Source organism: Neurospora tetraspora (assembly GCF_033439725.1).
Source record: "Neurospora tetraspora strain CBS 560.94 chromosome Unknown B0H65scaffold_2, whole genome shotgun sequence".
NCBI classification, from domain to species: Eukaryota; Fungi; Ascomycota; class Sordariomycetes; order Sordariales; family Sordariaceae; genus Neurospora; species Neurospora tetraspora.
In genome coordinates this window covers 6,712,134-6,738,050 of record NW_026944384.1, presented here as the reverse complement: position 1 = coordinate 6,738,050, position 25,917 = coordinate 6,712,134, and the positions used below count along the sequence as shown (strand labels likewise).

Genomic DNA, 25,917 nt, shown 5'->3' with positions numbered 1-25,917 from the left:
CGACTTGGTCCCGATTGAGCGGATGAGGAAGGACTTGTCGGGTACTTCTACGCCACTTGTTTCATACATGCTCTTTCTTCCAATCATACCGAAGCCATCACTCCTCTTTTCCTGATGTTGCTTGACAGCTTTCGAGCGGAAACTTGCTATTCGTCGTCCGTTGCGCGCCTCCCTGGGGAAGTCCGTATTTCGGGATGGTGGCAGGGCGGGTGGAGGGGGTCCTCCAATTCCGGTTACCGGCCAAGTTATCTCGCTATCAGCCAATCTGCGGTTTTTGCGGGAGATGTGTTATGTCAATATCTATTCCGACTTCGGCATGACAAGTTACTGATGGAGCAGACTACATTATTCCAATCTAGCGTCAACTCGCGTTTGTTCTCCCTTTCCCGCGACAATTTGGAAACAACAGATTCTTCAACTTCGACCAAGTCACCGAGCCAATTCGAATCGAAAACCATGAGCCAGACAAAAGCATACAAGGACTCAAAAAGCATTCGAGCAAAGGCAAGCACGCAGTCATCAACAAGATCACCAAGCAAAACAACCAGGTATTGTTTAACTCTTTTATTCATTCACTCCAAACCAATCCGAGCCAACAGTTCGAGTACACGGCCTGGCCAAGACCCTCGAACAAGATCATTTCCAAGCGGAAAGACCTAGCGAAAAAAGAGAGAGGAAACTATCTACATGCCCAATCCTTCAAATGTGCATCCAGAGATCATTTCTCCCATTTTGAGCGAGATTTGTGAACCAGAGCCTTCAAATCTGGTCACTCATCATCCATCCATCCATCCATCAATTTCCTTCATCCATCATCATTCCAATCATCAACATCATGCGCACCCTACCTAGACTGCGCCTTTTCTTTTGATTTGGGTAAAGGGAAGAAGAAGAAACCGCTTAAGAAGCGGAGGGGTTGCCGTTGAAAGCAAGCTTGTTGACGGTACCGGAGGGAATGCCGGAGATGATGCCAGAGTTGGCGGTGCTGGCAATGTAGGAGCAGAGAGCAGCGGGGGTCTTCTTGCCGAGGAGGGTGAGGAGGTAGGCACCGAGACCGGTGATGTGGGGGGTAGCCATGGAAGTACCGGAGATGGTGTTGGTGGCGGTGGTGGAGCCGATCCAGGCGGAGAGGATGGAAGAGCCGGGGGCGAAGATGTCGACGAGGGTACCGTAGTTGGAGTAAGAGGCAATGGCATCAGCCGAGGTGGTGGCACCGACAGTGCAGACGGTGGGCTCGGAAGCGGGGGAGTAGTTGGCGGCGTTGGCACCGTCGTTGCCGGCGGCGACGGCGAGGAAGACACCGGCCCTGACCAGGGAGGCGGCGGCGCTGTTGGTGGAAGCGGAGTAGCCGCCGCCGAGGGACATGTTGGCGACGGTGCCGTTGGGGCAGTTGCGGGTCTGGGAGTCGGAGGCGACAAAGTTCATGCCGGCAATGACACCGGAGTTGGAGCCGGAGCCGTTGGAGTCGAGGACCTTGACGGCGTAGAGGTTGGTCTTCTTGGCAACACCATAGGTGGTGCCACCGACGGTACCGGCGACGTGAGTGCCGTGGCCGTTGCCATCGGAGTTGAGGCCATCACCGGCGTAGTTGGCGAGCCAGGTAGCACGGCCACCGAAGTCGGTGTGGGCAGTGTTAATACCGGTGTCGATGATGTAGGCGCAAGTACCGGCACCAGCGGAGTTGTCGTAGGTGTAGGTGGTCTTGCCCTTGGTCTTCTGGGAGATACGAGCGATGCCCCAGGGAGCGGAGCTCTGGGAGACGTAGGTGTTGATGGTGAAGACGGCCTCCTGCTCAACGTACTCGACCTGTTGTGTGTTAGAGATGCTGGCTCATCGAAAGCGGAGGACCGAAAACTTACGTCAGGGAGGGAGCGGATCTCATCGAGGGTCTTGTCATCGATGCGGCCGGCGAAGCCACGGAAGGCGTGCTTGTAGACGTGGTCGGCCTTGCCGTTGCCGAGCTTCTTCACGGCCTTGTCGAGGACATCATCGGAAGCACCCTCGCGGAGCTTGACAATGTACTTGCCGGGGACAACCTTGGTGCCGGCGCGGGCCTCAAGGATGGGAGCGCGCTTGTCAATGGGCGCCGAGGGGGCGGCCATAGCCAGAGGCAGGAGAGCGAGGACAGCGGACAGCTTCATGGTTGCTGATGTTTAAAGGCCGGGAACCGTTGAGAGGATGGAAGACGAGAGAAGGATTGAAGGCTGGATGGTTGGAGTGATGATGAGATTGAATCGGAAACGGGGGATGACCTGGATGATATTTATCCTCGACTTTTGCCACCGGATGTCCTTCTCATCTTCTTCTTCCTCAAGTCTCCTCCAATGTGAGGCTCAAACGACCTTCCGAAACAAGAGAAGCCGCCATTGTTGATACTGGGCGTTGAATGGAAGTGCCAGCTGCATCCACAGAACACTGTCGATCCGCAGACGCAGGCCGGATCGTAGAGTCTCGGCGTCGCGGCGCGTAACTTCGATCTGGACAGGACGACAATCACCACCTTCCGCGTTGGGGTTCACAGCCGTCCAGAATGGATACCCTCTGCTCTCCAGCATGGCTAGAAGAAACCACACGTGAGAACGGGCCCTCCCGAGTTGTTCGTTTGTCGAGTTAGCGAAGTAAGAAATGCCGATCCGAACTCGACATGGACAACATGACTGGCCGAGAGCGGGAGAGGCGAGAGGTACCTGACATTTCGGGAATGGTGTTGGAGCGTCACATCAAGGGTTCATTAGTCTCTGGACCAACAGCAGCAGTCCATCACGGCCGGCGACTGTCATTGGACTTGGCGTGGAGGGCTAGTTCATCCGGGTCGATATTGGACTGTTTGTCTCGTTATCACCGACCAAGCCCAAACTATGGCATCAATGCACAGACGGGCAGGCTAAAAAGAGCAAGTGTCTCTGAGTCTCTGAAGCATGGACAAGAACACCGAACCGGAAGCTGGTTGAGATATCGTACTCTGGGAGGGTGGCATTCTCAAGAACCTGGTCATGCTTGGCTGCCGTATCTCGATGCCACCCTCGGCCAGGGTTCGACTGGGACTTGGCAATGGCCCACCCCCAGCCCGCTTCAGCAAATCGATAGCTCGCAAGATGCCGCCGGAGTTTTTGAACCCTGGAGTTCCTCTTCAACAAGCCTCGAGCAGGCCTTGCCCCAGTTCTTCAGGCCTCAAGTACCGGCAGTCCACGATCTCAGCGTCTCCGGGGAAGATGCCAAAAAGCAAAGTGAATGTTGGAGGTGTCGTTATCTGCATCCCAACATCGACAAAAGTCTCAAAGGAGGTGGTACAGAGAGGCTTTATCACAGACAAGGCAGAGAGAGAGCGCACAATGCACGCCTAGAAAACTGATTATGTGGCTAGGGTGAGACAACATCGAGAGTCTTCCTGTGGTGTTCCTGTTCCTAGGATGCCTCGGGTGTCACTTTTCACATTGTCTTCGGTCTTATGCCTTTCCCACTATGGTGCGCGCGGGCGGGATTCACTCCTTCCCGTTCACGACAACGCGGGGCCGCCGGCGTTCACGGCTCTTGCCAGGCTCGCCAGGCACTTTGACGCCCGCGCAGTTCGCCGTCCATCCTGCCCTGCTGCTGCACGCCTCTTTTGTGTTTCCTCAACTTGCATGCTCGGCGCTAGCTTGGTGGTGAAGGTCCCCGCTGTGGAGGGCTCCAGTGGCCTTTGGGAGCTGCCGAATCCGGTTCGACGACGGTTGCATTGGAGTCATGAAGCAACCCAAGGTCAACAAGCACCGCATTTTGATTGATTTCCAAAGTTGACGCTGTCATGATTGAGCTGATGCTGAAGGTTTGTGAACCAGGAAACGGGAAACGACTTATCGCGAATTAATTTACAGACAATACGAGGAAACCCGGCTGGTAGTGTCGATGCAATACCGGGACGGAATCCCATGATACGGACAGCTGTCGATGGGTGTCCGGTGGACATGTCCTCTCTCATCTTCTTCACCAAGTCCAGTCTTGGCCGTTTCGTGCGTGCTTCTTCACTCAAGTGAGCTAATTGCCTCAGCCATCGTCTCTTTCATCGCTGCCACTCGAGCGAGGATGAATGAGGCAAGTCCTTTTGCTCTTCCAACGCACACGGTATCGCGTGATCGGTGTTGCATATGGTCAAGATTCACGCGTTCAAGTCGACGATATCCAGCTTCTGTATACGGACAGAGTCACAGCCAGGAGGCTCAAAGTCATCAAGGTTCTTGTGCTTGAGGGGTAACCTCTAGGCATCCCGCGCTCGGTAGTGTCCAAGGGGGCCAGAACCTTGTGAGGGACTGGACCAAGAGATTGTCGCCACAGCAACAGACTGACAAGGAATCCCAAGCCCCAAACCCAGCTTCCCTTCCCAGTCCAGACTATCTCGCCCAGAGATGCATAGTTGCATCTACCACTATTGGCGACTAATAGGCTGGGCATGCTATAGCGCTGGCAGCGATTGCGTACCCCCTCATGTTGTTCCCTTGAAGACCTGGGGATACACCTGCACTGCGACTCAAGCATGCCTTGTTCAAGAAGCCACGAAGCCACGCTTCGACCATGTGATTCCTAGCTCCAGGCTACACATCTACCTTCCCTCTATGTGTTAGATCGTGTCTATACCTCAGGTTATCGCGAAGAATGACGTAAATGGCGCGATTGGAGGTAATTATAGGCCAATGTCTCTTGATGTCTCTCGCGGCCTGGCGAGGTTTGTGGATTATTGATGTGGCTTCGGTTCCTGAACTCCATTCCGGGAGGTGCCTGGATGGATTCACGGATTCAAGTGACACAGACGTTCAGCTAGAGTGGACAGCCACATGGCGACATGTTGGCCCCCACAGAGGAAGCGCGGTGGCGGGCGTGGTTTTACGGCACTCGGTCGAGTTACGCACGAACTGTTGCCGAGTGTGCGCCAAGTGGCTTGTCTGTGTGATCATGAGGCTTGAGGTTGTGGCGAGGCGTTGATATCGGCTTTAGGCGGCTCCCTTTGAAGTCCTGCAATAAGGTTCTGGCTCCGGATGTTGTCATCGCCGGACGCTGAACGAGCCACAACTTGATGTATTCCTGGGGCAATGCAGAGGCAGGATGAGGATGTATGAGACCTGTGAGTGTAAGCCTCTTTGAAGTGAACAACGGCTCTAGCATGTGAGGCGGTCCGATAGAGAAAACGAGTGTCCGATGTTCAGTCTTGCCTCCTCGTGAAGTGCATTCATGTCAGAAACCCAAGGGGCCCAGCACTTTCAGCTCATGAACTAGACAAAAGCGAGCTATACCATCTATGAGGACAGCTGGATACAGATTCCCTCTGGTGATGGTGGCTTACACTACCATTGATCTAATACACTCAGGTGAGCCTGACAGGTTCATCGGTGAGAGGAGGTTTGTGTTCTAGTCGAGTGTCAGCTTCATGCGAGGAAAGAGACTTTCACAACTCGTGAAAGTGTTTGAAAGCAACGAAGAGCCAACGTGGTCCGTCTGATATCAACCCTTTTCGGGCTATGTCATTGTCAGCTCACCCATGTCAACACCGAGATAGATTCGGACTATTCGAGAGTTTGTGTAGAAGGATCAAAGAAACCGTACATACATGACTGTTATGAGACCTGTTTCTTTTTGCCCAAAATCCGTAATGCCTTGTAGAGTTGTACCTTGCTGTGCATTCCATGGTAGTCTCTTGGTCGAAACAACATGAAGTTCAAGTTCAGGTCATGAAAAAGATGAGATGTCCGAACTTGATCAAGTTTCATTACAATCGCACCAGCATAGCATAGGTTGAACTGGGACTGCTAGGACTAGACTAGAAAGCGTGCCACGAAATTCCAAAGACAAGTTGTATGAAGTGGTCACTTGATCTTGATCCTTGGTAGAGGTAGACTTGAGTATGACACTTCAAGTTCATTTGAGTGATGAACGTGTGAGAAAACTATATGATACATCTATATCTGCTAGCACTTGCGTACACTGGATTGAACTTGGATACATCAATCTGCGGATCTCTGTTCATTATCTCATATGGATCTTCGTGGTTCGAAAACATGTTTAACGTTTCTCAAAGTTGTAAAAGCTGACGATCTACCACAACCACTGGATGAAGATGCAAAACCAGCACATGACATTCGACTATTTCAGGTTTACAAAAGAGATAAAACCTGCAAAAGAGGAAAAGAAAAAGAAGACGAGTTGCCGAACAACAGACGACATAGAAAAAAAGTCAAAAAAAGAAGTTATTGATGGTCATCGTGCGACGTGGGCCTGATTCGAACAGACGCTCCCGAAGGAACAAGATTTCTAGTCTTGCGCATTAGACCACTCTGCCACCACGCCTAGTGATTGTTGTTGAAAACCAGTGTGGATCTACGACTCATATGTGCCAATTTGGGCGCACTGACCACCTACAAGCCAAGACCGTCCCGTCGCTTCCTTTCCCTTCTCCAGACGGGACGAACCCTTCCGTTGACATCGCAACCACCAACGTCGCCACACAAACTGATCACGATATCACGAAAAAGGCGCGACCAGCATATCCGCTATGCCTCACTGCCGCGCCCGATATTGAACTGAGCCGCAATGCGATCCAAAGATTGCAAAGTACGTGACGGATTTACGGTCGCGATCAGGAATCCTTCCTGCGGGGAGACTGGACTGGATTCGGACTCGGGGATCGCGACGATGAATCCGACGAGCAAAACAAGACCAGTGCGCGACCGTGCCCCAGAATGAGGGCATTCCCAAATCCCATATCGCAACCCGCCTGCCTGGCGTTGATGCTTCAACTTCATAACACCCAAACAATCGGACTTGTACGCCGCCTGACCGTGCAAACACAATGAACATGAGACGTCCCACTGGGTCACTCGTCCGTCCCAATGACATCCCAGACAGATGGAAGGATCAATGTGCAACATCGTCGACCTGGTCTGTGCAACTCATTGATGCTGGAGCCTTGACAGCGACACGAGACACCAGACAGTCTTCACTCTTCAACGGGCAAGCGCAACGGTATTTTTGGCCATTGGTGCATGCGTCTAATCGGATATAAGTAGATTGGCCGCGTTAAGCGAGCTTACCTACTCATCTTTCTTTGACACCAGTCCGAGCTCCTTCGGGGATATTCTCATGTCTGCGTCGGGCACGTACACGTCCACATCAAGGCATGGAGTAATCAATATCGAGACTCGATCGCGAGTGTGGCACATTGCACTGCAACAGTTGCAAGGGCACAGCACTAGCGATCAAAGTATGACAGGCAGGCAGGCAGGCAGGCAGGTATCTGATCCGTCCATCTATCCATCCTTCGGCTCGACCAGACTTTGATCGGATTTAGGGGGCTGTGCACTAACATGAACTTTATCTCTTTCGATCCCGTCCCCAGATTTTCATCCTCGTAGGGCAGGCAGGACTGGGAGTCCCATGTCTTTGTGTCTTGGTGTCCTTTCTTGTACAAAGGGCGCACTGCCTCACGGGTACCTTTATATGAGGCATGTGCGGCGCAGCTTCCCGCGTGGCTGTCATCTAGTGGTGCATAGTTTATTTTGATGTTGTACACACGCCGCACAACGAACACTTCGGCCCTACGGCATGTCATGTCTGCTTCCGCCACTCACAATCTTTTCTGGTCTCTTTCTGGGTGTCTGGTGTCTCTTCGTACCGGCGGCTACGCGGCTAACTTGAGAGATCCGGTGCCGGGGGTTTGGGAGTAGACACGGCACGCTGTTGCCCAACTCAACGAGACCAACTAGACTGAAGGAGACAACACACCATCGCGCTTACCACCAGTCAACCGCAACCCCTACCCCCCATGTCCTTCTTGGGCCCTTGGGCTTCTACCCGTTGCTAAAACCATCGTCTCGTCATCACCTAAACAGTCACGATGCACGCAAGCGAGGAAGCAAAATGGGAGATGAGGCCCTTTACCATGATCGATGATCCCCATGGATGATCCCCAGATCCATCCATAGACGAAACACGGCACGAGCCAAATCCGATTTGGCATCTTCAGTGTCTGTCTGTCTGAAACATCGTTACTGTCACAAGCAAGGAGAGCATGAGAGGTTCGAAACATGACTGGGGAAAACATTCTTTGTTGCCAAACAGAAACCAGTTACCAGACTCCTCAAGCACTGGCAAAAATAGCCGCGTCCATGCATCTCCGTTGGACATTCGTTTCGCTTGAATGAACGAATAGCTGCAGACTACACTGAAGTCGTTGGTCAGCCAAGGTCGCAGTAGGAGCCAAGAAAGGGTGTTGAGGGCGTCAGTTCTGCCGTTGGAGTTGAAGGGTCATGGCTGCTGACTGCCCTGGCACTACGTCTTGGACCTCTTGGTTGCCGTCTTGGGATGTCTTGTCACGATTTGATGGCTTGGTCCCCAGAATATCTGGTGGTGCTGCACGATGCCACCGACCGATGGACTGGGGAGGGTTCTCGGCTGGGTTGTAGTAGGCTGCCTGCATGCCGATGGAATCCTACAACCACCAGAATTGGACTCTGCCTCTCTGCCCTAAAACATTGGAGTGAGCTGTTCCAGGTGTCCCGCCTCATTCAGCGCCAAGGCAGCAAGCATCCAGTCTTCCTCCTCTCAGCTTGACTCCCATGTTCGCTTCGGCAGTGCGGCACTGCCCTATCGTACTACTCTCATACCTACCTTACCTTACTCGGTCGAAGTGTCTGGTGTGTACATGGGATTGGTGGTTTTGTTCTGGAAAGGAGGCAAAGCTTTCTTCGGTTCATGACGGATATAACTACCCCAGATGAGAACGATCAGAGAGCAATACATTCACTACTACCTCACCATCACGATCTCTCATAAATTACTAGATTACTCAACAAGATATCTAATACATCCTCAACACACCTTACTCATCATCAACAGCTACCCTCATCGACAGAGCTACAAGTACAACATCATCATCAACCTCTTCTCTTCTCAGACTATCGCCAGACCCATCACATCCAACATGCCATCCCGGGTCCCATCTCCCTCGCTCTCCGAACAGTTCTACTGCAACGACAGCTCCTCTATCTCCTCCATGTCCTCCCGTCGTCACCGCTACGACCACTCCTCCATGTCCTCACGCTCCTCAACCTCACAAGACTGGTCCCGCCCGAGCTTCTCCTTCCCCCTTCCCCCTTCCCAGCCCCCTTCCAGCTCCCGGGGCCGCGGGCTCAGAAGCAAACCCTCCAAATCCACTCTCACCAAGACCCTCTCCCCGCCACAACCAACCATCCGCTCCCGAACGGCCAGCTTCGGCAAGCCCCGCCACCATGCCACCCCCGTGGTACCTGCCCACGACGAAATCGCCTTCCCGGTAGCCTACGAAGACGCATGGGGCTCCCGCTACGAATCGGCCGACGGGCGCACCGACCTCGACCGGGCGCGCATCTTCATCACGCGCTTTATTTCGATGTCGTCCAACCCGTGGGTGAACGCGGAGCTGCGGGACGTAATCACCAACCGCGAGCTGTGCCGGACGGTCGCGCACGTGGCGTGGGCGGTGATGCACCGCGTGTTTGGGAACAGACATGCCGATTTTGGGGTGACGCCGCTGGTGCAGGCTATGCGGTTCATCCTCATCAAGGCGAATATTCCGGCCGAGGTGGATGTGTGCGAGAAGGCGAGGCAGGTGGTGGATTTCTTTTTTGATCCGACGCTGCACAGGAACTTGGAGCCATTGCCTTGTGAGGAGTTGGTGGTTTACAAGTATCCTGTGGGCAGGTTGAGGGTTTGTATTGTCGGTGGAGGACCGACGGGGTTGGCCAGCGCTATTTCTCTGGCGGAGAAGGGAGGGGGGATGATTGAGGTGCATGTGTGGGAGAGGAGGTGGGTGAGGGATGAGAGGACTGGGGAGGTTGGATATCCCCCGAATGCCAGGAGGAGAGATCAGGTCGTGACACTGCAGGATTCGGTCACGGATCTGTTGACTCCCAAGTCCTTCCAGGCACTGTTTGCTGGACGGCCGGAGAGGGTCTGGCCTGGTTCGGCTAACATCCAGATTCGCAAGGTGGAGGATCGGTTCCTCAAGAGATGCCAGGATGGCGACTTGCGCGGTCTGATCCACCTCCATGCCGAGGGCGTCACAAGGGAAGAGCTCAAGAACGGCAAGTGCGGTGACTTTCACGTTCTTTTGGGCACTGATGGCGCCGCCTCTTGGGTCAGGCGTGACTACTTCCGCGGCTACGAGAAGGAGCGCGGTCGGTCTTATGCCCTCGGCCTAGCCTTCGATCGCGGCTCCGTCGGTGGTCTTCCCTGGTCTCAACCGCTCAACATGTTCCTCACCCTCGGCCAAACCCGCTACCTCCTCAACGCCTCGGACCACGACGGCAAGGGGTACCTGAACATGCAGCTGACGGAAGACGAATGGCACAAGATGGTCGGCGTGGACGGTGAACCTGTTCACTTCGGCTCCCCGGGTTGCTTCCGCCGCGAAGACGGATCCATCCCCGAGGGATTCACCGAGAACCGCGTCTTCAAGCCTTCGGAACACCGCGACTCCTCCCTGTGGAAGTCCATCGAAGACGGACTCAAGCTCTTCGGCTTCAAGGAGTCCGAAGTCATCAACGTCGTGCGCATCCCCATCGTCGTGCAAGCCGTGCGCGAAGGCGTGCAACAGCTTCCGCTCGAAGACTCCCGCTTCGTACGTCGTCCGCATGCCCTTGTCGCCGTGGCCGGAGACGCCGCCATGACGGTGCACTTCTGGCCTGGCCGCGGTCTGAACTCGGGTATCAAAGCCGGCATTGCCTTTGGCGACGAACTCGTGCACGCCCTCAACCGCGGGGAGTTCGCCGGTCTTCCGCTGTCCTCGATGAAGCACTACAACGATTTCATCCTCAAGCTGCAAGACCGCGAGCACGACAAGCGCAGCATCCCCATTCTCAACCAATCCGGCACCCCGGAGACTCTCGACTGGCTGCTGAAACAAGCTTCCTCGGTCCCGGACAACGTCGCGATCGACTGGCTCGTCGGCGCCATGACGCAGATCGCCGACCGTCTCGAACAGAGAGAAGATTGGTACTTCAAGCCGGAGATCAACGTCGAAGCGCAGATCCGCATCGTCCTCCGGCAGATGCACAGCTTGACCCTCCGAGAAATGGCGGTGTCCTTCCCCTGGCCCACACGTGAAATGGCCGGTGCCGAAGTCTTGCCCTGCCGCTCTGCGAAGTCGGAGCCTCCTGAGACGAGCAAGAAGGCGGAGCAGAAGTGGCTGCAGCAGCTGTGGGGGATCATCAGCAAGGAACCGAGCGCTGAAAGGAGGCCCAGACTCCCTGGCTCGGCGTCGGGAGGGAGCAGTGGCCGGTTTGAAGCGCCGCGGTTTACGGTGCCCACTTTGAGGAGCAAGTCGCCGTCGCCGAAGCTGAGGAATGGCGGTTTTGTTGATGAGAAGCAGAGGCCGCCGATGCCGATGGGTCATCCGTTGATGGCGCAGCAGGGAATGGGGCTGGGAAGTTCTTCTGGATCGCCGCCGGGGAGTTTGAGGAGGTGCAATGCCAGTAAGAGGGTGGGAAGCATTAGCAGTTTGCCGGTGCCGTCGGAGTTCGGTGCCGTTGAGGCAGGAGCGATGGGTGGACGGCAGAGAAGTGTTAGTGTCAACACGGGTGCACAGGGACAGGAAGCGCGCAGTGATGGGGGATTGACGAGATTGATGAGTGTCAAGAGGCAGCCGAACCAGACGATGTTGTGTGAGGCTATGGCTTTGGCACTGTTTGGTGTTGGCGAGTAGACGGATGACGAAAAGGATTTGCTTTTTGGACTGGAGTTTTGATGGAAAGGACAGGGCACTGACAAGGACTGGAGTCATGGTTTGCTTTTGTGCTTGGTGCTTTGGTTCGGCGTTGGGACGATGCAAGTGGTGATTGAGGGCATGAAGAGACGGAGTTCACTCCTTTAGAACAGTTTACCATCAGGGGCAGATTGATGACTTAATATGATAATCGCTTCTTCAATTTCTTCCGTCTTCAATCTGACAGCTTGGGTAACTTTGCTGACACCGGCTCGTCCCTTCCTCAACGGAAGACAGGAGTGGCGGCGCACATTCTCTGACCCGCCCTGAGCTCTTTCCTTCTTGAGTTCCGCTCAGGGCATGCCACTGCGCTCAACTTCCATTCCGTCCCAGTCCCTCGTAAGCTCACTTGGTGCTCTACCCGGGCAATAATCAACAGGTCCTACTCCAAACCTTCCATATTTCCTCCACCCTCACCCTCACCCTCACCCTCACAATCACTCCCCAGTCCCCAGTCCCCAGTCCACCCCCTAACAAGCAGCAGTCCTAACCGCATAAACAGTCGTACACCCAATCTTATTACACACATCCATCGCTCCACACGGGAAACTTACACTCTCCGTCGGCAGCGCCTGGCACCCACACGGCTTAGTGATGGTGCTCGTAGTCGTGCACTGCGGGACGAAGCAAGACTTGCATGCCGTTGCCGTGGCAGTGACTGTGGGGCATTGGGCGGCGGGGGAGGAGGAGCAGGCACCAGTCTTGGTGGTGATGGAGATGGAGGTGACGACGGCGGTGGCGGTGGTTGTGGTGGGCTTGATGACGGAGACGGTGTCGGTTGTGGTGACAGGGACGGATACGGTATAAGTGGAGATTACCGTGGTGGTGACTTGTTGGATGTAGGACTCGGTGGTGGTGCTGATGCTTGTGCTGATCTGGGTTGCGGTAGAGGTTTCGGTCTGGGTCTCGGTCTCGGTGATGGTGTCGTACTCTGTCTTGGTGACGGTACGGGTCACGGTGGGAGTGCCGCCTGGGTTGACGGTGGTGCGGCGGGTGGTGGTGATGGTGGAAGGTTGGAGGGTGATTTGGCCGAGGATGGAGCTGGGTTTGTGTTGGTGGGAATGATGAAGGAGGGTAAAGGGGGAACTTACCTGGCCGCCGCGAGGAACAGGACTGCAATCTTTTGGACCATCTTGACAAGGCTGGGAATAGACTGAGATGGAAGACGGGTTACTCAGTTAGTTCACTTTGGATGCCGTCATATTTCTTCTCTGCGAAGAGGACACGAGCTTTTATCTTCCTCATCAACAACTCCTCGTCCGATGCGGTCCGTCCAGCATCGTAAGCTGGAAATAGCACCCGTAGAGATCCCTTCGTGAAGTCCCTATATTGCCAGTTAATCACGGAGCCTGCCATCAAGAACCGAGGAACAAGAAAGCCAAGAGGTCTCGACATTCGACTTTTGTGTGGATTCCCTCCTTTGATGTTGTGGTCCTTGGTGTTGTGCAGTGGTGATGGAAGCTGAGTGTAAGGCAAGCCAATCAGCTCACACCTCCAAATTGCCTCATTATTGCCGAATAGATTGCCGTTGCAGTTCTCACTGCACTAGCTGTCAACGTTCCGTGGACGGGCGTCGATGCTACGACGGTTTGGGATCGCGGATCCAGGTTCCATGGACGGCACGCTATAAATAGCAGCTCCGAGTCCATTCACGGAGGAAGGAAGAGCATGTACTGATCTACCCAAACAGGACATCATGACCCGGCGACGAAGCTTGGCTTCCTGGACGATGGCCCGATATCTGGGGTATGTAGGATTGGTTGATGGGAAAACCCGGTTCTGTGTCTGTAAGCAACCGGTTCCACACCTCGACAACGCCATGGAAACGAGCTGATGTAAAGCTAGAAAAGTCACAAGTGGAACGTAGGCAAATGCTTGACGAACAAGAAGGCAGCAACTACTCAACCTCACAGACTAGGACGCTTCAATCCCTTCAGTTCCCATGGAACAGAGGAACCAAGTCAACAAACGTGCGGTATCTGGTATCCAGGCTTTCTCTTCGAAGGGCAACACCGAATACACAGGTCCTGATCTGGGTGTCAGTAGAACAGCAACGAGCAGTCCAGGGAGTAGAGGTAGTCAGGCCTTCAACTCACCTTGTTCTCAAACCTCCAGCCTCCAACCTCCCTTCTCGTCACGAGTGTTTCTCGACCTACAACTTGACCCTCCCACCTTGCAACTCCCTCCATTCCTTCTCCCCAAACTCCACATAGCTCCCCTCCTCCAACCAATACAGCCTATCCCCCTCCTTGCCCACCCGTCCCGGATCAACCCCCTGCTGCCTCAACACATGTTTCTGCTGCTTCATCGTCCCCGTCGTCTGTCCTCCCACCTCCTTCATGACCCTCAAGAACAGCGGCACCGCATACTTGGGCAATGTCTTCCTCGCATGCTTCGCCAGGCTTTCCAAGACTTCCTTATTCGGTTCCCCTCCTTCCAGCGATATCGCCGCGCATCCAGCTCGTCCATCATGATTAGGCAGCTGGACACCGTACACGTTGGCCTCTTGAACAGAAGGATGCAAGCCAATAGCCTGCGACACCTCCGCCGTCGAGACATTCTCGCTCTTCCACCGGAAGGTATCCCCGATCCGATCAGAAAAGTACAACTTCCTCTCCGCGTCCCAGCGGACGATATCACCCGTTCTGAACCAGATATCCCCCTTCTTGAACACGTCCCTCAGCATCTTGGAGTTGGTGGCCTTCTCGTTTCCAAAGTAGCCTTGGAAGCGGGACTTGACGTCTGCTGGCAAGAGAGCGAGGAGTTCGCCGGGCTCGTTGGTGCGGGTGCGCTTGCAGAAGCCCGTGACGGGGTCGCGCCAGGGTTGGTCGGTTTCGTAGTCGAGGCGGACGACGGCGGAGCGAAGGTTGGTAAGGAAGTGAGAGAGGAAACCGAAGCGGCCGATGGCGCCGAGGGAGAAGGAGTTGCGGGAGCGGTTCCAGGTGCCCATGGGGCCTTCGGTGGAGGCATAGAATTCCAGGATTGTCTGTCATGGCCCAGGTTAGTTTTACCTCTCGAACGTACTAGTCATCGATTTCCAGGAAAAAAGGGGGCAGCACTCACATCAATCCCAAACCGCCCCTTAAACTTCTCCCAAACATCGGGCCTCAACCCATTTCCACACGCCGCCCTCACCTTATGCTCCTTATCCAGATTCCTCCCCGTCTCCGGATCAATCTCCGGCTCCGCCACCGTCAAATACCTACACGTCTCACCGACATACTGAATGATCGTCGCATTACTCGCCCTCACATCCTCCCAAAACGTTTTCGTGCTAAACTTCCTCCCAATCGCCACCGTAGCTCCCCTAAACAGCGCCGCGCACACACCCAAGCAAGATGCCGAAGAGTGATACAACGGCATACAAGTGTACAAGACATCATCCGCGCGCATGGACGTCCCCTTGCCCGTGACCATAGCAGCCATGATGACTTTGGTCCAGCTGACGATCGCCGGCTTCGGCAACCCCGTCGTGCCTGACGTATAAATCAAGATCGCCATGCCGACGTAGCTGTCCACCTTCCTGACTTTATCCGCGTACCGTTTCGGCTCAAGCTGGAACCTCTCCGCTTCCGTCTCGGGGCCAAGGACGACATACTCCATCCCCTTTTCTCCTCCTCCCCCTTGCACTTGCCCTTTGGCCTCCTCTGTCAAGTAATCCACCACTTGCGGATCAACCAGCACCAGTCGCGCTTTACTCTCATTCAATGAATGCGCCAACGGCGTCCCTGTCAAGTTGTAGTTGATGAACGCCGGCGTTGCTCCGATACTCCACAGCCCAAACCACACAAAGACAAACTGATCCGAGTTCATGGCCATGAAAGCCACCACCTCCCCCTCCTTCACCTTCTTCACTTCCTTCAGCCAGGTCCCGTACCTGAGCACCTGCTGGTAGGTCTCATGGTAGGTGTATGACTTGCCCTCGAACCAGAGAAAGGGCTTGTTGGCGGTGGAGGGGGCGAGGGCGTGGGCTTCGAGTCGGTAGAAGACGTTGATTTGCCCGGCACGCATAGATTTGATGACGTTGAGGACGGTGCCGCCGGCTATTTGTAGCCAGAGAAGGTCGTGCTCGAGGGAGAGGGAGGCGGAGAGGTAGGATGCTGTGGCGGCCGTGGCGGCTGCTGCGCCGGCGAGGGCGAGGGGGCCGGGCATGGTGGTTGTTGTTGAACTCTGTGATGCTGGGAAGTGTGATCTGAAGGGGTGTTAGATGTGGTCTTGAAGATTCAACGGGCTCTGAAGTGACTTACCTACAAGTCAAAGAGATGACCTTGAACTCATAAGAACTCAAGACCGTAGAGATGAAACACTAGCATCAGACAACGAAGCTCGACGACAGCGAAGGGAGCCACTTTTACTTGCACTGTTGTCGTCCCCTTCTTACAACTGTAGCTAGCCCTTTCTGGGGATACTGAGGGGAAGCAGCGGAGTTACCGAGGCAAAGGAGGGGTTCAGGGGGATCAACACGGGCTAGTTGGGATTCTATGTAACCCTTGAGCCCTGTGAGTTCGAGAAGTGCTCCAAATGGACATCTTGATATAACCGCAAGCTTGTTGATGACTACGAAAGCTTATGTCAACTCATCGTGAAGTTATTTTGGTATAATCTGAATAGAACTCCAAAATCTGAGTGGTGAACTTTACGTGGTAATGGTTGCTTACTGAGAATCACCAAGTCTTTGCACGTGTAAGAGAACACCGGCCCAATCAACTTGACGATCTTCATCCCACCTCTTGCAGAAACGAATGCGATGAAAAGTGTGGGGAAATTCCCATCATCCCTCAATCTCTTCGTCTTCTTTTCCATGTGCCAGGAGTCAGAACAAAGGCTGGACACCCCGGGGGACGCCGGGACACGCACATGGCACGAGATGGGAAGAAAGGGCTGAAATGCGGGATAGCTTCAGAACTTGGTGGCTTGGAGTTTGCGGGGAAGTTTCTTGGCGAGCCGCCGAGGATACACTGGAGGTTGGGCAGGGCTGATCAGGGTCTATCATTTTGGCAAAGGGAGTTTGGGGAGATTTCCCAGAAGAAAGAAGTTGTCTTTGGAACCGCGCCTGGCGGCAAAGTTTGCGAAATCATAACTGGTAGCTGACTGAGCAGCGAGAAGAGAAACCCTACGATATGGGTTGTATACGTCCTACTTCCACCATTTTTCGAGACTGTGTTTTAACCGTCATAGTTTGGACAGTCAATTCCCATTACTCTGCTCGTCCAACACGCAAAAGGCCTTGAACGTCTCGAACTCGTTATCCTCGCTCTCGAGAACACACTCCGCCGTAGCGCCGACGAAGAAAACGTGACCCTTCTTGATCTCTTGTACCTTGGGGCCGACTGAAATCTTGCCCTGACCCTCGGTGCAGATGATGATGCTTGGGCCGTCAATGGGCTTAAAGGATGCCTTGGATCCCTGGCTCTTGAGCAACGAGCGGACAACGCTGAACTCCTCGATTGGTGGGTTGTACTCCGTGACCTCTGATTGGGAGTCGATCGCAGCCTGGTTCAATGTCGCGCCGGCTTCGCGCTTGTTCTTGACATCCTGTGTATAGTCGGTTGGCTCCATCTTCTGCTGTTCGATAGGCGCAAAGTCGTATGTAAGCATATTGACCAAATTGTCGACGTCCTTGAACTTGGGTGTGAAGCCAGCGCGCACGACATTGTCGCTGCTGGCCATGCACTCGATGATGTCGCCGCTGATGTAGGCATGGATGTCGTCTGCCCGGAGGTAGATCGCTTCGCCAGCCTTCATCTCGACAAAGTTGAGGAAGAAAAGAACGAAGAGGCCGTAGTCAGCACCAAACTGTCCGTAGAGACGGCCGACCAGCTCGGAGAGCTTGGCACCACCCGGCGAGGGCACAGCGGTGCCGGCGAAATCAGCACCAGCGCTCTTGGCCGACTCGACGAGCTTCTCGGCAGCAGCAGCCATATCCTCCTCCGATGAAGCCATGAGCGCGCCAAAGACGCTTTGTAGGACCTTCTTGTTCTCCGCCGTGGCCTCCTCCGATTCGTTCCCATCATTCTTGTTGACAGTCTCGACGAATGCCTTCGCCTTGTCCTCGCCTACCAGCTGTCGCAAAGCAGGCACATTGTCGAGAAAGTGGGCGATCTCCTTCAACGGACGGAACCCGCAAAGACCCTCAAAGTCGCTGATGGCAATGGCCATCTCGGGCTTGTGGTTGTCATCGGGGTAGTTCTTGGGGTCGCGAGCGTGCAGCTTCTCGGCGAGCTTCTTGTTGGGATGCGCCTGGATGGACAGGGCTTTCTGGATGGAGAGGACCTTGAAAAGGAAGGGCAGCTTGTTCTGGTAGCGCTCGGCGATGGCGGGGGAGAGGAGGGCTTGGTTATCTTGGACGAGCTCGAGGAGGGTACGGCCCGTGTGTTTGTCCTTGGATGGGTTGGAGGGGTGCGTGCCCATCCATAGCTGTTGGTGGTGTTGGTTAGCGGCGAAGTAGAAGTAGAAGGGTCCAGGACAGACCTACCTCTGCGTATGGCTTCTCGTCCTCAATCTTAAAGTCGTTCTCGGGTAGAGAGGCAGCAGCAAACTGGGCGGCGCGCGAGGAGTTGCCCTTCTTTCCCCATTCGTACGAGTTGACCCCGCACTGGAGCTGGATGAGAGGAACCGGGAGCATGGCTGCGGATGAATGTTTGGACCGAGTCAGGTACGGATGGGGCCGATATCCACGGGTTGAGACGACGGCGTTGGGTGGTGATATATACGTCCGATGACTGTTCTCGACGATGACAACGACGAGATGATGGTCAGGGGAAAATAAAGCTTGGGACGGAACCCCTCATTCTGTACGTCACTCCACGAAGACGGGACGAACAGCTGAAACGACTGTGGAGGCCCAAACTAAAGTCTAATTTAAGGTGTCACTAACAAACTTTACCGCTAGAGCTATGGGCACAGTGTTTGTTAGGGAACCCCCCTGTTCATGGGTACGGTTAGCCTCATGCACTAACAAGAGCAATGTGCCCGTTGACCAACAGGACCGAGGCGAGGCCTCCACGGAATGACCACCCGAGGTGAAAAGAGTCCTCAAAGTTGATGCCGAAATGTAGCAGGAAAAGCAGATGAGTAACGAGAACGTTCTTCAACCCATCCACGAAACGACGTCGTGAACCTCAGTGACTGTGTGTGTGTGTGTATTCTCATATGACTTCAAAAACGGATTTCACAAAAGACGACAGCCCAGACAAATGGTATCAGTCTATTCCTTTCAACCCCCGTTTTCCCATGGCCCCCTTTTCCCAATCAACATGATCAAAGATGGTGTCTATATGCACCACTGCAGTTGAAGGGGTTTTGCTATCAAATGTAGTATGTATCTCGTACAAAATCGTACAAAGAGAGAAAAGAAAACGCAAATGACAAGACACAAACAAGCCCGTAACTCCGACCCAAGAGAGAAACACATGAAATTATATGCCCACATTCACATCCACTGGCATCATCACCTATTCCACTTCCACAGGGTCTCCGTCTCGGCATCAACCTCAGTTTCCACGACAGGTCTCAGGCACTACCGAAACCCCGGACTCCTCGGCGTCCTCGGCGTCATCGGGCTACTTCTTTGACTGCTTCCCCTTTGTTGCTTAACCGGCGACGACCCCGAGCACGTCAACCCAGACCACACCTAATCATCCGGCGTAACATCTCCCTCCTTGCCCGTCACCTTTGCAAACACCGTCCTCTGTCCCGCATCCTCCTCTTCCTCCTCCTTGCCGAACTTGGTCATGCTGAACTCGGGCACTCTCCTGCTCATCGGTCTGAGGAGACCACCGGGGTTCTGCCTCGAGCGGCGCTTGCGCTCCAGCTCGCGCTCCTCCTTTTGCAGAGCACGCTCGTCTTCGTCGTTGAGGAATGTGCCTTCGAGCGAGAGGTAGCCGTAGTCGCCGGCGAGACCGACGTCAAAGTTCTTGATTCTGAAGCGCACCTTGCCCGAGACCTTCTTGCCGGAGGCATCGACCCAGTAGCCGGTGGTGTGCACTTGTTCGACAACCTGCAGCTCTTCGCCGTCCAGCTGGTCCTCTTCTTCCTCTCCTTGTTCCTCCTCCTCCTGCTCCTCCTCCTCTTGTTGGTTGTAGGACTTGTCGCCCTTGAGATCCACCCACTTCCAACCCTTTGGCAGCCTCTTCGCCTCGATACTGGCGTTGAACCTCCCCCAGCATTGCACGCCAATGTGGCCTTCGGACTGCAGCTGGACAACACCCTCCATCCACTTGCCGCGGGCGGGCTTAAACATGTGCGCGTCGAAGGTCAGGTAGGCGAAGCCGACGGCGTATTCGTCGACAGAACGCAAGAGGGCGGGGGTCTCGTCGGTGGGCGGGTTGATGACGGAGGCTTGGACGGGGCGCTCGGAGAGGTTCAGGTTGGTGTAGCGGAGGAGAACGCCGCGGAGGACGGGGGAGTAGTGGTTGAGCAGAGGTTCGAGGTGTTGGGCGGCGACGTTGGTCAGGGGCTTGTCGAAGCCGCAGGGGTAGAAGGGCACATAAAGGGAGTGGACCTGGGTGTAGAAGGGGAAGTCGACGTCGTCGGTGGGGAAGGAGGTAGTGGTGTCGACGTCCATTGCATCGTCGGCGGTTGTGGTTTCGAGCTCGGGGGTGGCGGATGCTTGTCGCTTCTTCTTGTCCTTCTTGTCCTTCTTCTCCTTCTTGTCCTTGCTCTTGCGCTTCTTCTTTTCCTCGGCCTCCGATTCTGATGCGACCGCTGCCTCCTCCTCCTCTTGCTCCTCCTCTACCATGGGCTCCTCCTTGCTCTTCTTGGACTTCTTCTTCTCCTTCTTGGCAGGAGCCTCCTCCTCGACATCCTCGTCATCCTTCTTTGACTTTTTCGACTTCTTCTTCTTCTCGGTCGTCTCGGTTTCTAGCGACTCGGACTTGGACTTCTTGTGCTTCTTGGGGGCATCTTCGACGGCGGGGACCTCTTCGGCCTCTTCTCTGGAGCGCTTCTTGTCCTTCTTGTGCTTCTTCTCGGACTTGGTGGGTGATGGCGAGTCGACGACTGATTGCGACATGGTGGGCGATTGTATCTGCGACCGCGTGGTTGACTGGCAATTGGCGGCGGCGCGTGGACGGCTTGGTAGTTGCGAATGGGCCTTCAAGTCGACCTCAGAATTCGCGATTATCGATGCGAAGCAAAAAAATTGTTGATGCTTTGCCTGCCGCTGGGCTGCAGCTTCGGAGAATCGGCCAATGAGGTGACTGGAATTGGGAGTAGTGGGGCCGTTTTCTGCATGGGAGGGCCCATTGCCTGCCCCAGTGCAAGGGTCTTGAAGATGCCTGTCATTGAATCGGCCCCTCTGTAAACACTCCAGCGCATGTTTTCAAGAGCTCCCGGAAGCTTGACACAACACTTTTGGTGATGCATTCATGGTGGTGGACATTCTCTCGGATGATCAATGCCTGATGTCAGAGCTTACTCTGGTCATGAGAGTATCAACGTGGCAAGAATGAGACGGATATATGGTCCGTTGCTGAAGTCTCGGGTACCTGTCAGGGCAGCTACAGCCAGGAGCCTTCAGCTATCATGCATGGCCGTGCCTGCGTACTTGCTCGAAGATGAATCGATGTATCAACCCAGAGCCAAGTCGTCCGGCATTGGTGAAAGAAATGTGCCTCCGGTCGTGATGCCGTGTCCATGTCCCGGTGCGGGCTCGGGAGTCGGGAGATCTCCGCTGGTGTCGCTGCTCCCGGTGCGGGGCAATGCGGGACACTCACTTGACTTACTCAACGTCACCCAATATCACTTCCTCTTAGTCAACTCATCTTTCAATTATTTGTAATGACGTGCTTTGACAACCTGAGCTTAGAAATACATACGTAGAGGTACGGATTGGAAATCGTGCAATGAACAATCCATATCTTCTCCGTTCCCGTAATCCCGTCTTAATTCCGTCACAGTCCCCAAAATCCTCAACGCCGTACACGACTTGCTGAGCTCCGTTCGACTGACACACCAACAGAAACCCTCACCACCACACCCAACTTCACACCTCACCTCACCACGAACCGAAACCCAAAATGTCCAACGACTTCAAACCAACCAACGTCCTCATCATAGGCGGCACCGGCGCCATCGGCGCCTACATCACCTCCTCCCTCCTCTCCGCCGCCAGTCCCAAGCCCTACACCACTCTCTCCCTCTTCACCCGTCCCGGCTGGGACTCCGACCCCTCCTCCAACAAGGCCAAGCTGATCCAACACTGGCAATCCCAAGGCCTCAAGGTCGTCACCGGCAACGTAGAGTCCCTCGATCAAGCGGGTTTCACCCAGGTCTTTGAGGAAGGCAAATTCGACACGGTCATCTCCTGCCTAGGCCGCGCTACGCTCAAGTATCAACCCAAAATAATCGACGCAGCTGAGCACTCGCAAAGCGTGCAGTGGTTTTTGCCGTCGGAGTATGGGACGGACGTTGCGTATAACGAGAAGAGCGCGAGTGAGCCGACGCATGTGGGGAAGCTGGCTTTGAGGAAACATATTAGGGAGAAGATTGAGAGGCTGAAGGTCACGTATGTGGTTACTGGGCCGTACTTTGATATGTGGCTTTATCCCATACCTGGGTATGAGCAGGCTGGTGGGTTTGTGCCGTCGGAGAAGAAGGCGTATGTCATTGATGATGGAGAGGGGAAGGTTGATGATGGAGAGGGGAAGGTTGGGTTTTGTACCATGTGGGAGTAAGTTTTTCCTGTCCCTTTTTTTCTTTTTCCTTTTGTTCCCCTATTCCACCATCCTTTATCCCCTCCTCCCCCATCTACCCTCACCCAGACTAACAAAACCACCCAGCGTCGGCAAATTCGTCACCGCCACCCTCCGCCACCCCACCCAATCCTTCGGCAAAGCCCTCAAAGTGCAATCCTTCATCGTAACCCCCAAGGAAGTCCTGGCCGAGTTCGAGAAGCAGACCGGCTCCACGTTCGACGTCACCGAGACCCCGCTCCCTGAGATCCAGGAGCTCGAGGAAGTCCTGTGGGACAAGAAGAGTGACAACCCGCAGCCCAACCCCCAGGCTACCTTCGTCACGCTGCGCAGGATCTGGGCTCAGGGCGGCACGCTGTATGAGAAGAATGATAATGAGGTGTTGGAGGTGAAGCAGGAGGATTTGGATACGTTGGAGGAAGGGGTGAGGAGGTATTTAGCCGGTGGGTACAAGGCGGAGACGTTTGGGGTGAGGGCGTGTTCGGCAAACCTGTAAAGGGCGCCAGTATAAATGGTTTTAGTAAATGGATTTACGGCGGGTGGCACAGGCCATTCGTAAATAGTCATATAAATTCATATACTGGTTGGCATTTCCAGAGTGTTAGAGAGGTCCAGAGATGTTTGTTAGTAAATTTGTGTAGAATGTTGTTTTGAAACCGGTGTTTGGGGTCCCCCGGTTTACTGGACCGGTTTTTGGGTGAAGTTACGCACAGGATATTTACTATCGACTCGAACAGCACTTGAAAATCTTGCTCATTACCATTTACTGGTTTGCACTTGTACAGGGCTCAGTAAATACGACCAGGAACAATTACTAAAACCATTTACTGGGTTGCCGAACTGTAAGATGCCTGGCACGACACGGAAGCGATGCACTGAAGTCTGACTTGATGTCAAGCCAATTGGGTCTCAACAATTTTGTCAGGGACGAGATTCCGTCGTCGTCGCTGCTCTGGAACCCGTCCGCTTGCGCTTTCCCAAATTCCATTTTTGAGGTGGTGTTGTTTGCAGCTCTTAAACCCATAGTCTCGGGCAGCTCCTGTAGCGCATGTTAGAGCCTGCACCTATCTTGTAGGAGATACTCTAACAGGCGCTTCCAAAAATAGCATCATCTCAATGATCCTTTCACGGTACTTCACCTACGGTAGCCATACCCCGAAGATCCAGCTGCGTAGACACTATCAGTTTCGTATAGGTTTTCCTGCAACTCCAGAATAGCTTGACACTTGTTTCTCCTACAATTACAGCCTGTCCAGTCTACAGCTTCAAAATCCCCTTTTCGGAGATGCTGCGAAGCAGTTTCTAGTATCGGGCTTTGCCTATGCGTTTAGGACAATCCCCGAAAACAGTTCCTGGAGAAGCGCCCAGGGGCAGGATCCCTGGCTTGTTCCCCGCTCACTTGGCAAGCCCAACCCACAGCGGACAGCAAGTCCCCTGTCATTTCCCATTCCAGGCTTTCCAGCGACCTTCCGTTATCGTCCACTGCTTCGACTTCCATCGTGAACCTCCAACATGACGGCAACACACATCGTCCCACCATCTCCTACATTGCACCAACCTACTAGACCTATCATCGTTTGATATGCCATGACACTTCTCTAGTTGAGATTCCTACTCAGATTTGGAACATTACCCTTCAAGATCGGCCTCAAAGTCTTTACCGCGTTCCTCGTCGTGCGGGCGATCCTCAAAGCCATGGCCGCCAACCTCCGCGACCTGACGCTGTACCTGGTGGTGCTGATAATCGTCAGCACCCTCGGTCCTCTTCAGTTTGGTTTCCATTTGGTATGCCTTCCCTTTCCAAGCCCGAGGTATCTCCACTAACATCTTCCCAGGCAGAGTTAAACGCCCCCGAAGACGTCATCACCTGCCGCAAAACCTCCATCTCCTCGACCATCTCCAACCTGCTTTCCTACGTCAAGAACTCCTCAAACGATGTCGATTGCATCCCCATGACCCGCCCCCAATTCGCTACCGTCTCGGCCATCTTCACCATCGGCGGTCTCTTCGGCGCCCTGATCGCCGGGCCCTTCACCTCCGCCCGAGGCCGTTGGCTCTCCATGCAGCTGACAGCCGCTTTCTACATCGTCGGCTCTCTAGTCGAGACTCTCTCCCACTCCGTCCCCGTGCTTTCGACAGGCCGTTTCCTCACCGGTGTCGGTGCCGGAGCCAGCACGGTCATCGTCCCCCTTTACATCAGCGAGATCGCGCCCCCCGCGCAGAGAGGGTTATTCGGTGCTTTTACCCAGATCAGCATCAACCTCGGTATCTTGATCTCGCAGACCCTAGGATATTTCTTGAGTCACGATTCAGCCTGGAGATGGATTCTGGGGTCCGGAGTGGTGGTGGCGGCTGCTCAGGGATTCGGACTGCTGTTGGCGCCCGAGAGCCCAAAGTGGACAGCGAGCGCTAAGGGCGACGTCGCGCAGGCGAGGAGGACACTCCAGCGCATTCGGGGCAAGAACGCCAACATCGACGAGGAAGTCGAGTCTTGGGGCCAAGGAAGTGGGAGACCTACTAGCGAGGAGGAATCCCTCCTCCACAGCGTCGAAGACCGCATGGAAGGCCTTTTGCGCAGAGACACCTCCTCTCGCTCTAACTCCCCATCCCCTTCCACGTCTTCCCGTCCCCACCCGCACAAGGCCAGCAAACCCCATCTCGGGTTCGTCCAGGTTTTGAAGGATTCCAATACCCGACCCGCCATCATCGCCGTGGTAGGCATCATGTTCGCCCAACAACTCTGCGGCATCAACTCCATCATCATGTACTCGGTCTCCCTCTTCCGGGACCTGCTCCCCCCTTCCTTTTCCTCGGGCCTCCTCACCATCTGCATCTCCATCATCAATCTAGGCACTACTACTGCCTGCTCGCCTCTCCCCGACAAGTTCGGCCGCAAGGCTTGTCTCTTGGCTTCTACCATCGGCCAGGGCCTGTCGTCTCTCGTCCTTGCTCTCTCCATCATGTTCGGCGTCAAGATCCTCTCAGCCATAGCGGCTCTTTTCTTCGTGGCCTTCTTCGCCGTCGGGTTGGGCCCGGTGCCGTTTATCTTGGCCAGCGAGCTCGTGGGTGAGGAGGCCGTGGGTGCTACGCAGAGTTGGGCGTTGGGGGCGAGTTATGTTGCTACTTTCTTGGTGGCATTTGGGTTCCCGGTGGTGAATGAGGCGTTAAACAGGGCTTTGGGAGGTGCTGGATGGGTTTACTTTATCTTTGCTGGGATGGCCGCATTCTGGGCCTTGTTTATTGTGAAGATTGTGCCGGAGACGAAGGGGAAGGCGAGCGTGGATGAGGTTTGGGGACGTACTAGGCGTGTGGACTGAGTGGTGGGTTGATGAGCTGGGCGTTTGTGTTGTGCGTTTGCGTGTTGTTTTGGACGGCAGAGTTTTGTGCATTGCTGAGAGTATACCTAGGCATTCGTCGTATAAGTGATGTGTTATTCCTCTTCTACGTCTCTTTGGT

The 25,917-nt window shown here is 54.6% G+C and overlaps 9 protein-coding genes and 1 non-coding gene across 10 annotated transcripts; 4 read left to right on the top strand and 6 right to left on the bottom strand.

The window, feature by feature from the left end:
• Positions 1-900: 900 nt before the first annotated feature.
• On the bottom strand, positions 901-2,102 carry B0H65DRAFT_419365 (peptidase S8/S53 domain-containing protein; the record flags this gene model as incomplete). Its single annotated transcript, XM_062824203.1, has 2 exons — positions 901-1,806; positions 1,860-2,102. The coding sequence occupies 2 exons, from the start codon at positions 2,100-2,102 to the stop codon at positions 901-903; spliced, it is 1,149 nt and encodes a 382-aa protein (XP_062685459.1).
• A 1,026-nt stretch (positions 2,103-3,128) lies between these two features.
• On the top strand, positions 3,129-3,766 carry B0H65DRAFT_460065 (uncharacterized protein; the record flags this gene model as incomplete). The annotated part of the gene is made up of 1 exon (XM_062826505.1): positions 3,129-3,766. A coding segment is annotated over exon 1 (350 nt), but the record flags the coding sequence as incomplete, so codon positions are not given.
• A 2,467-nt stretch (positions 3,767-6,233) lies between these two features.
• B0H65DRAFT_t110 lies at positions 6,234-6,315 on the bottom strand. Its single transcript has one exon. It is a non-coding gene; the product is annotated as a tRNA-Ser (tRNA).
• A 2,632-nt stretch (positions 6,316-8,947) lies between these two features.
• Positions 8,948-11,707, top strand: B0H65DRAFT_420161 (uncharacterized protein; the record flags this gene model as incomplete). Its single annotated transcript, XM_062824257.1, has 1 exon — positions 8,948-11,707. One exon carries the CDS (start codon positions 8,948-8,950, stop codon positions 11,705-11,707), a length of 2,760 nt encoding a protein of 919 aa, XP_062685457.1.
• A 530-nt stretch (positions 11,708-12,237) lies between these two features.
• B0H65DRAFT_556794 (uncharacterized protein) lies at positions 12,238-13,331 on the bottom strand (the record flags this gene model as incomplete). The annotated part of the gene is made up of 2 exons (XM_062830063.1): positions 12,859-13,331; positions 12,238-12,808 (listed from the first exon to the last, which is right to left on the bottom strand). Exons 1-2 carry the CDS (start codon positions 12,897-12,899, stop codon positions 12,238-12,240), a joined length of 612 nt encoding a protein of 203 aa, XP_062685456.1. The 5' UTR covers positions 12,900-13,331.
• A 588-nt stretch (positions 13,332-13,919) lies between these two features.
• On the bottom strand, positions 13,920-15,919 carry B0H65DRAFT_547133 (uncharacterized protein; the record flags this gene model as incomplete). Its single annotated transcript, XM_062829492.1, has 2 exons — positions 13,920-14,753; positions 14,831-15,919. 2 exons carry the CDS (start codon positions 15,917-15,919, stop codon positions 13,920-13,922), a joined length of 1,923 nt encoding a protein of 640 aa, XP_062685455.1.
• A 987-nt stretch (positions 15,920-16,906) lies between these two features.
• B0H65DRAFT_145808 (putative phosphomannose isomerase) lies at positions 16,907-18,666 on the bottom strand. Its single transcript, XM_062821001.1, has 2 exons — positions 18,243-18,666; positions 16,907-18,184 (listed from the first exon to the last, which is right to left on the bottom strand). Exons 1-2 carry the CDS (start codon positions 18,390-18,392, stop codon positions 16,955-16,957), a joined length of 1,380 nt encoding a protein of 459 aa, XP_062685454.1. The 5' UTR covers positions 18,393-18,666; the 3' UTR covers positions 16,907-16,954.
• A 705-nt stretch (positions 18,667-19,371) lies between these two features.
• Positions 19,372-21,032, bottom strand: B0H65DRAFT_145790 (uncharacterized protein). The gene has a single exon (XM_062821000.1). The coding sequence runs from the start codon at positions 20,778-20,780 to the stop codon at positions 19,401-19,403; it is 1,380 nt and encodes a 459-aa protein (XP_062685453.1). The 5' UTR covers positions 20,781-21,032; the 3' UTR covers positions 19,372-19,400.
• A 464-nt stretch (positions 21,033-21,496) lies between these two features.
• B0H65DRAFT_460054 (uncharacterized protein) lies at positions 21,497-23,196 on the top strand. Its single transcript, XM_062826504.1, has 2 exons — positions 21,497-22,439; positions 22,549-23,196. Exons 1-2 carry the CDS (start codon positions 21,787-21,789, stop codon positions 22,955-22,957), a joined length of 1,062 nt encoding a protein of 353 aa, XP_062685452.1. The 5' UTR covers positions 21,497-21,786; the 3' UTR covers positions 22,958-23,196.
• Positions 23,197-23,921: 725 nt separating this feature from the next.
• Positions 23,922-25,904, top strand: B0H65DRAFT_145760 (major facilitator superfamily domain-containing protein). The gene is made up of 2 exons (XM_062820999.1): positions 23,922-24,246; positions 24,297-25,904. Exons 1-2 carry the CDS (start codon positions 24,157-24,159, stop codon positions 25,776-25,778), a joined length of 1,572 nt encoding a protein of 523 aa, XP_062685451.1. The 5' UTR covers positions 23,922-24,156; the 3' UTR covers positions 25,779-25,904.
• The last annotated feature ends 13 nt before the right edge of the window (positions 25,905-25,917 follow it).

Excerpts from the sequence above, each read along its gene's own strand:
- B0H65DRAFT_145760 (XM_062820999.1), top strand. The coding sequence starts at position 24,157 with ATGGCCGCCAACCTCCGCGACCTGACGCTGTACCTGGTGGTGCTGATA. Across the intron at positions 24,247-24,296 it reads TTCAGTTTGGTTTCCATTTG|GCAGAGTTAAACGCCCCCGA; the intron begins GTATGCCTTCCC and ends ACATCTTCCCAG.
- B0H65DRAFT_145808 (XM_062821001.1), bottom strand. The coding sequence starts at position 18,392 with ATGCTCCCGGTTCCTCTCATCCAGCTCCAGTGCGGGGTCAACTCGTAC. Across the intron at positions 18,185-18,242 it reads ACGAGAAGCCATACGCAGAG|CTATGGATGGGCACGCACCC; the intron begins GTAGGTCTGTCC and ends CACCACCAACAG.
- B0H65DRAFT_460054 (XM_062826504.1), top strand. The coding sequence starts at position 21,787 with ATGTCCAACGACTTCAAACCAACCAACGTCCTCATCATAGGCGGCACC. Across the intron at positions 22,440-22,548 it reads GGGTTTTGTACCATGTGGGA|CGTCGGCAAATTCGTCACCG; the intron begins GTAAGTTTTTCC and ends AAAACCACCCAG.
- B0H65DRAFT_145790 (XM_062821000.1), bottom strand. The coding sequence starts at position 20,780 with ATGTCGCAATCAGTCGTCGACTCGCCATCACCCACCAAGTCCGAGAAG.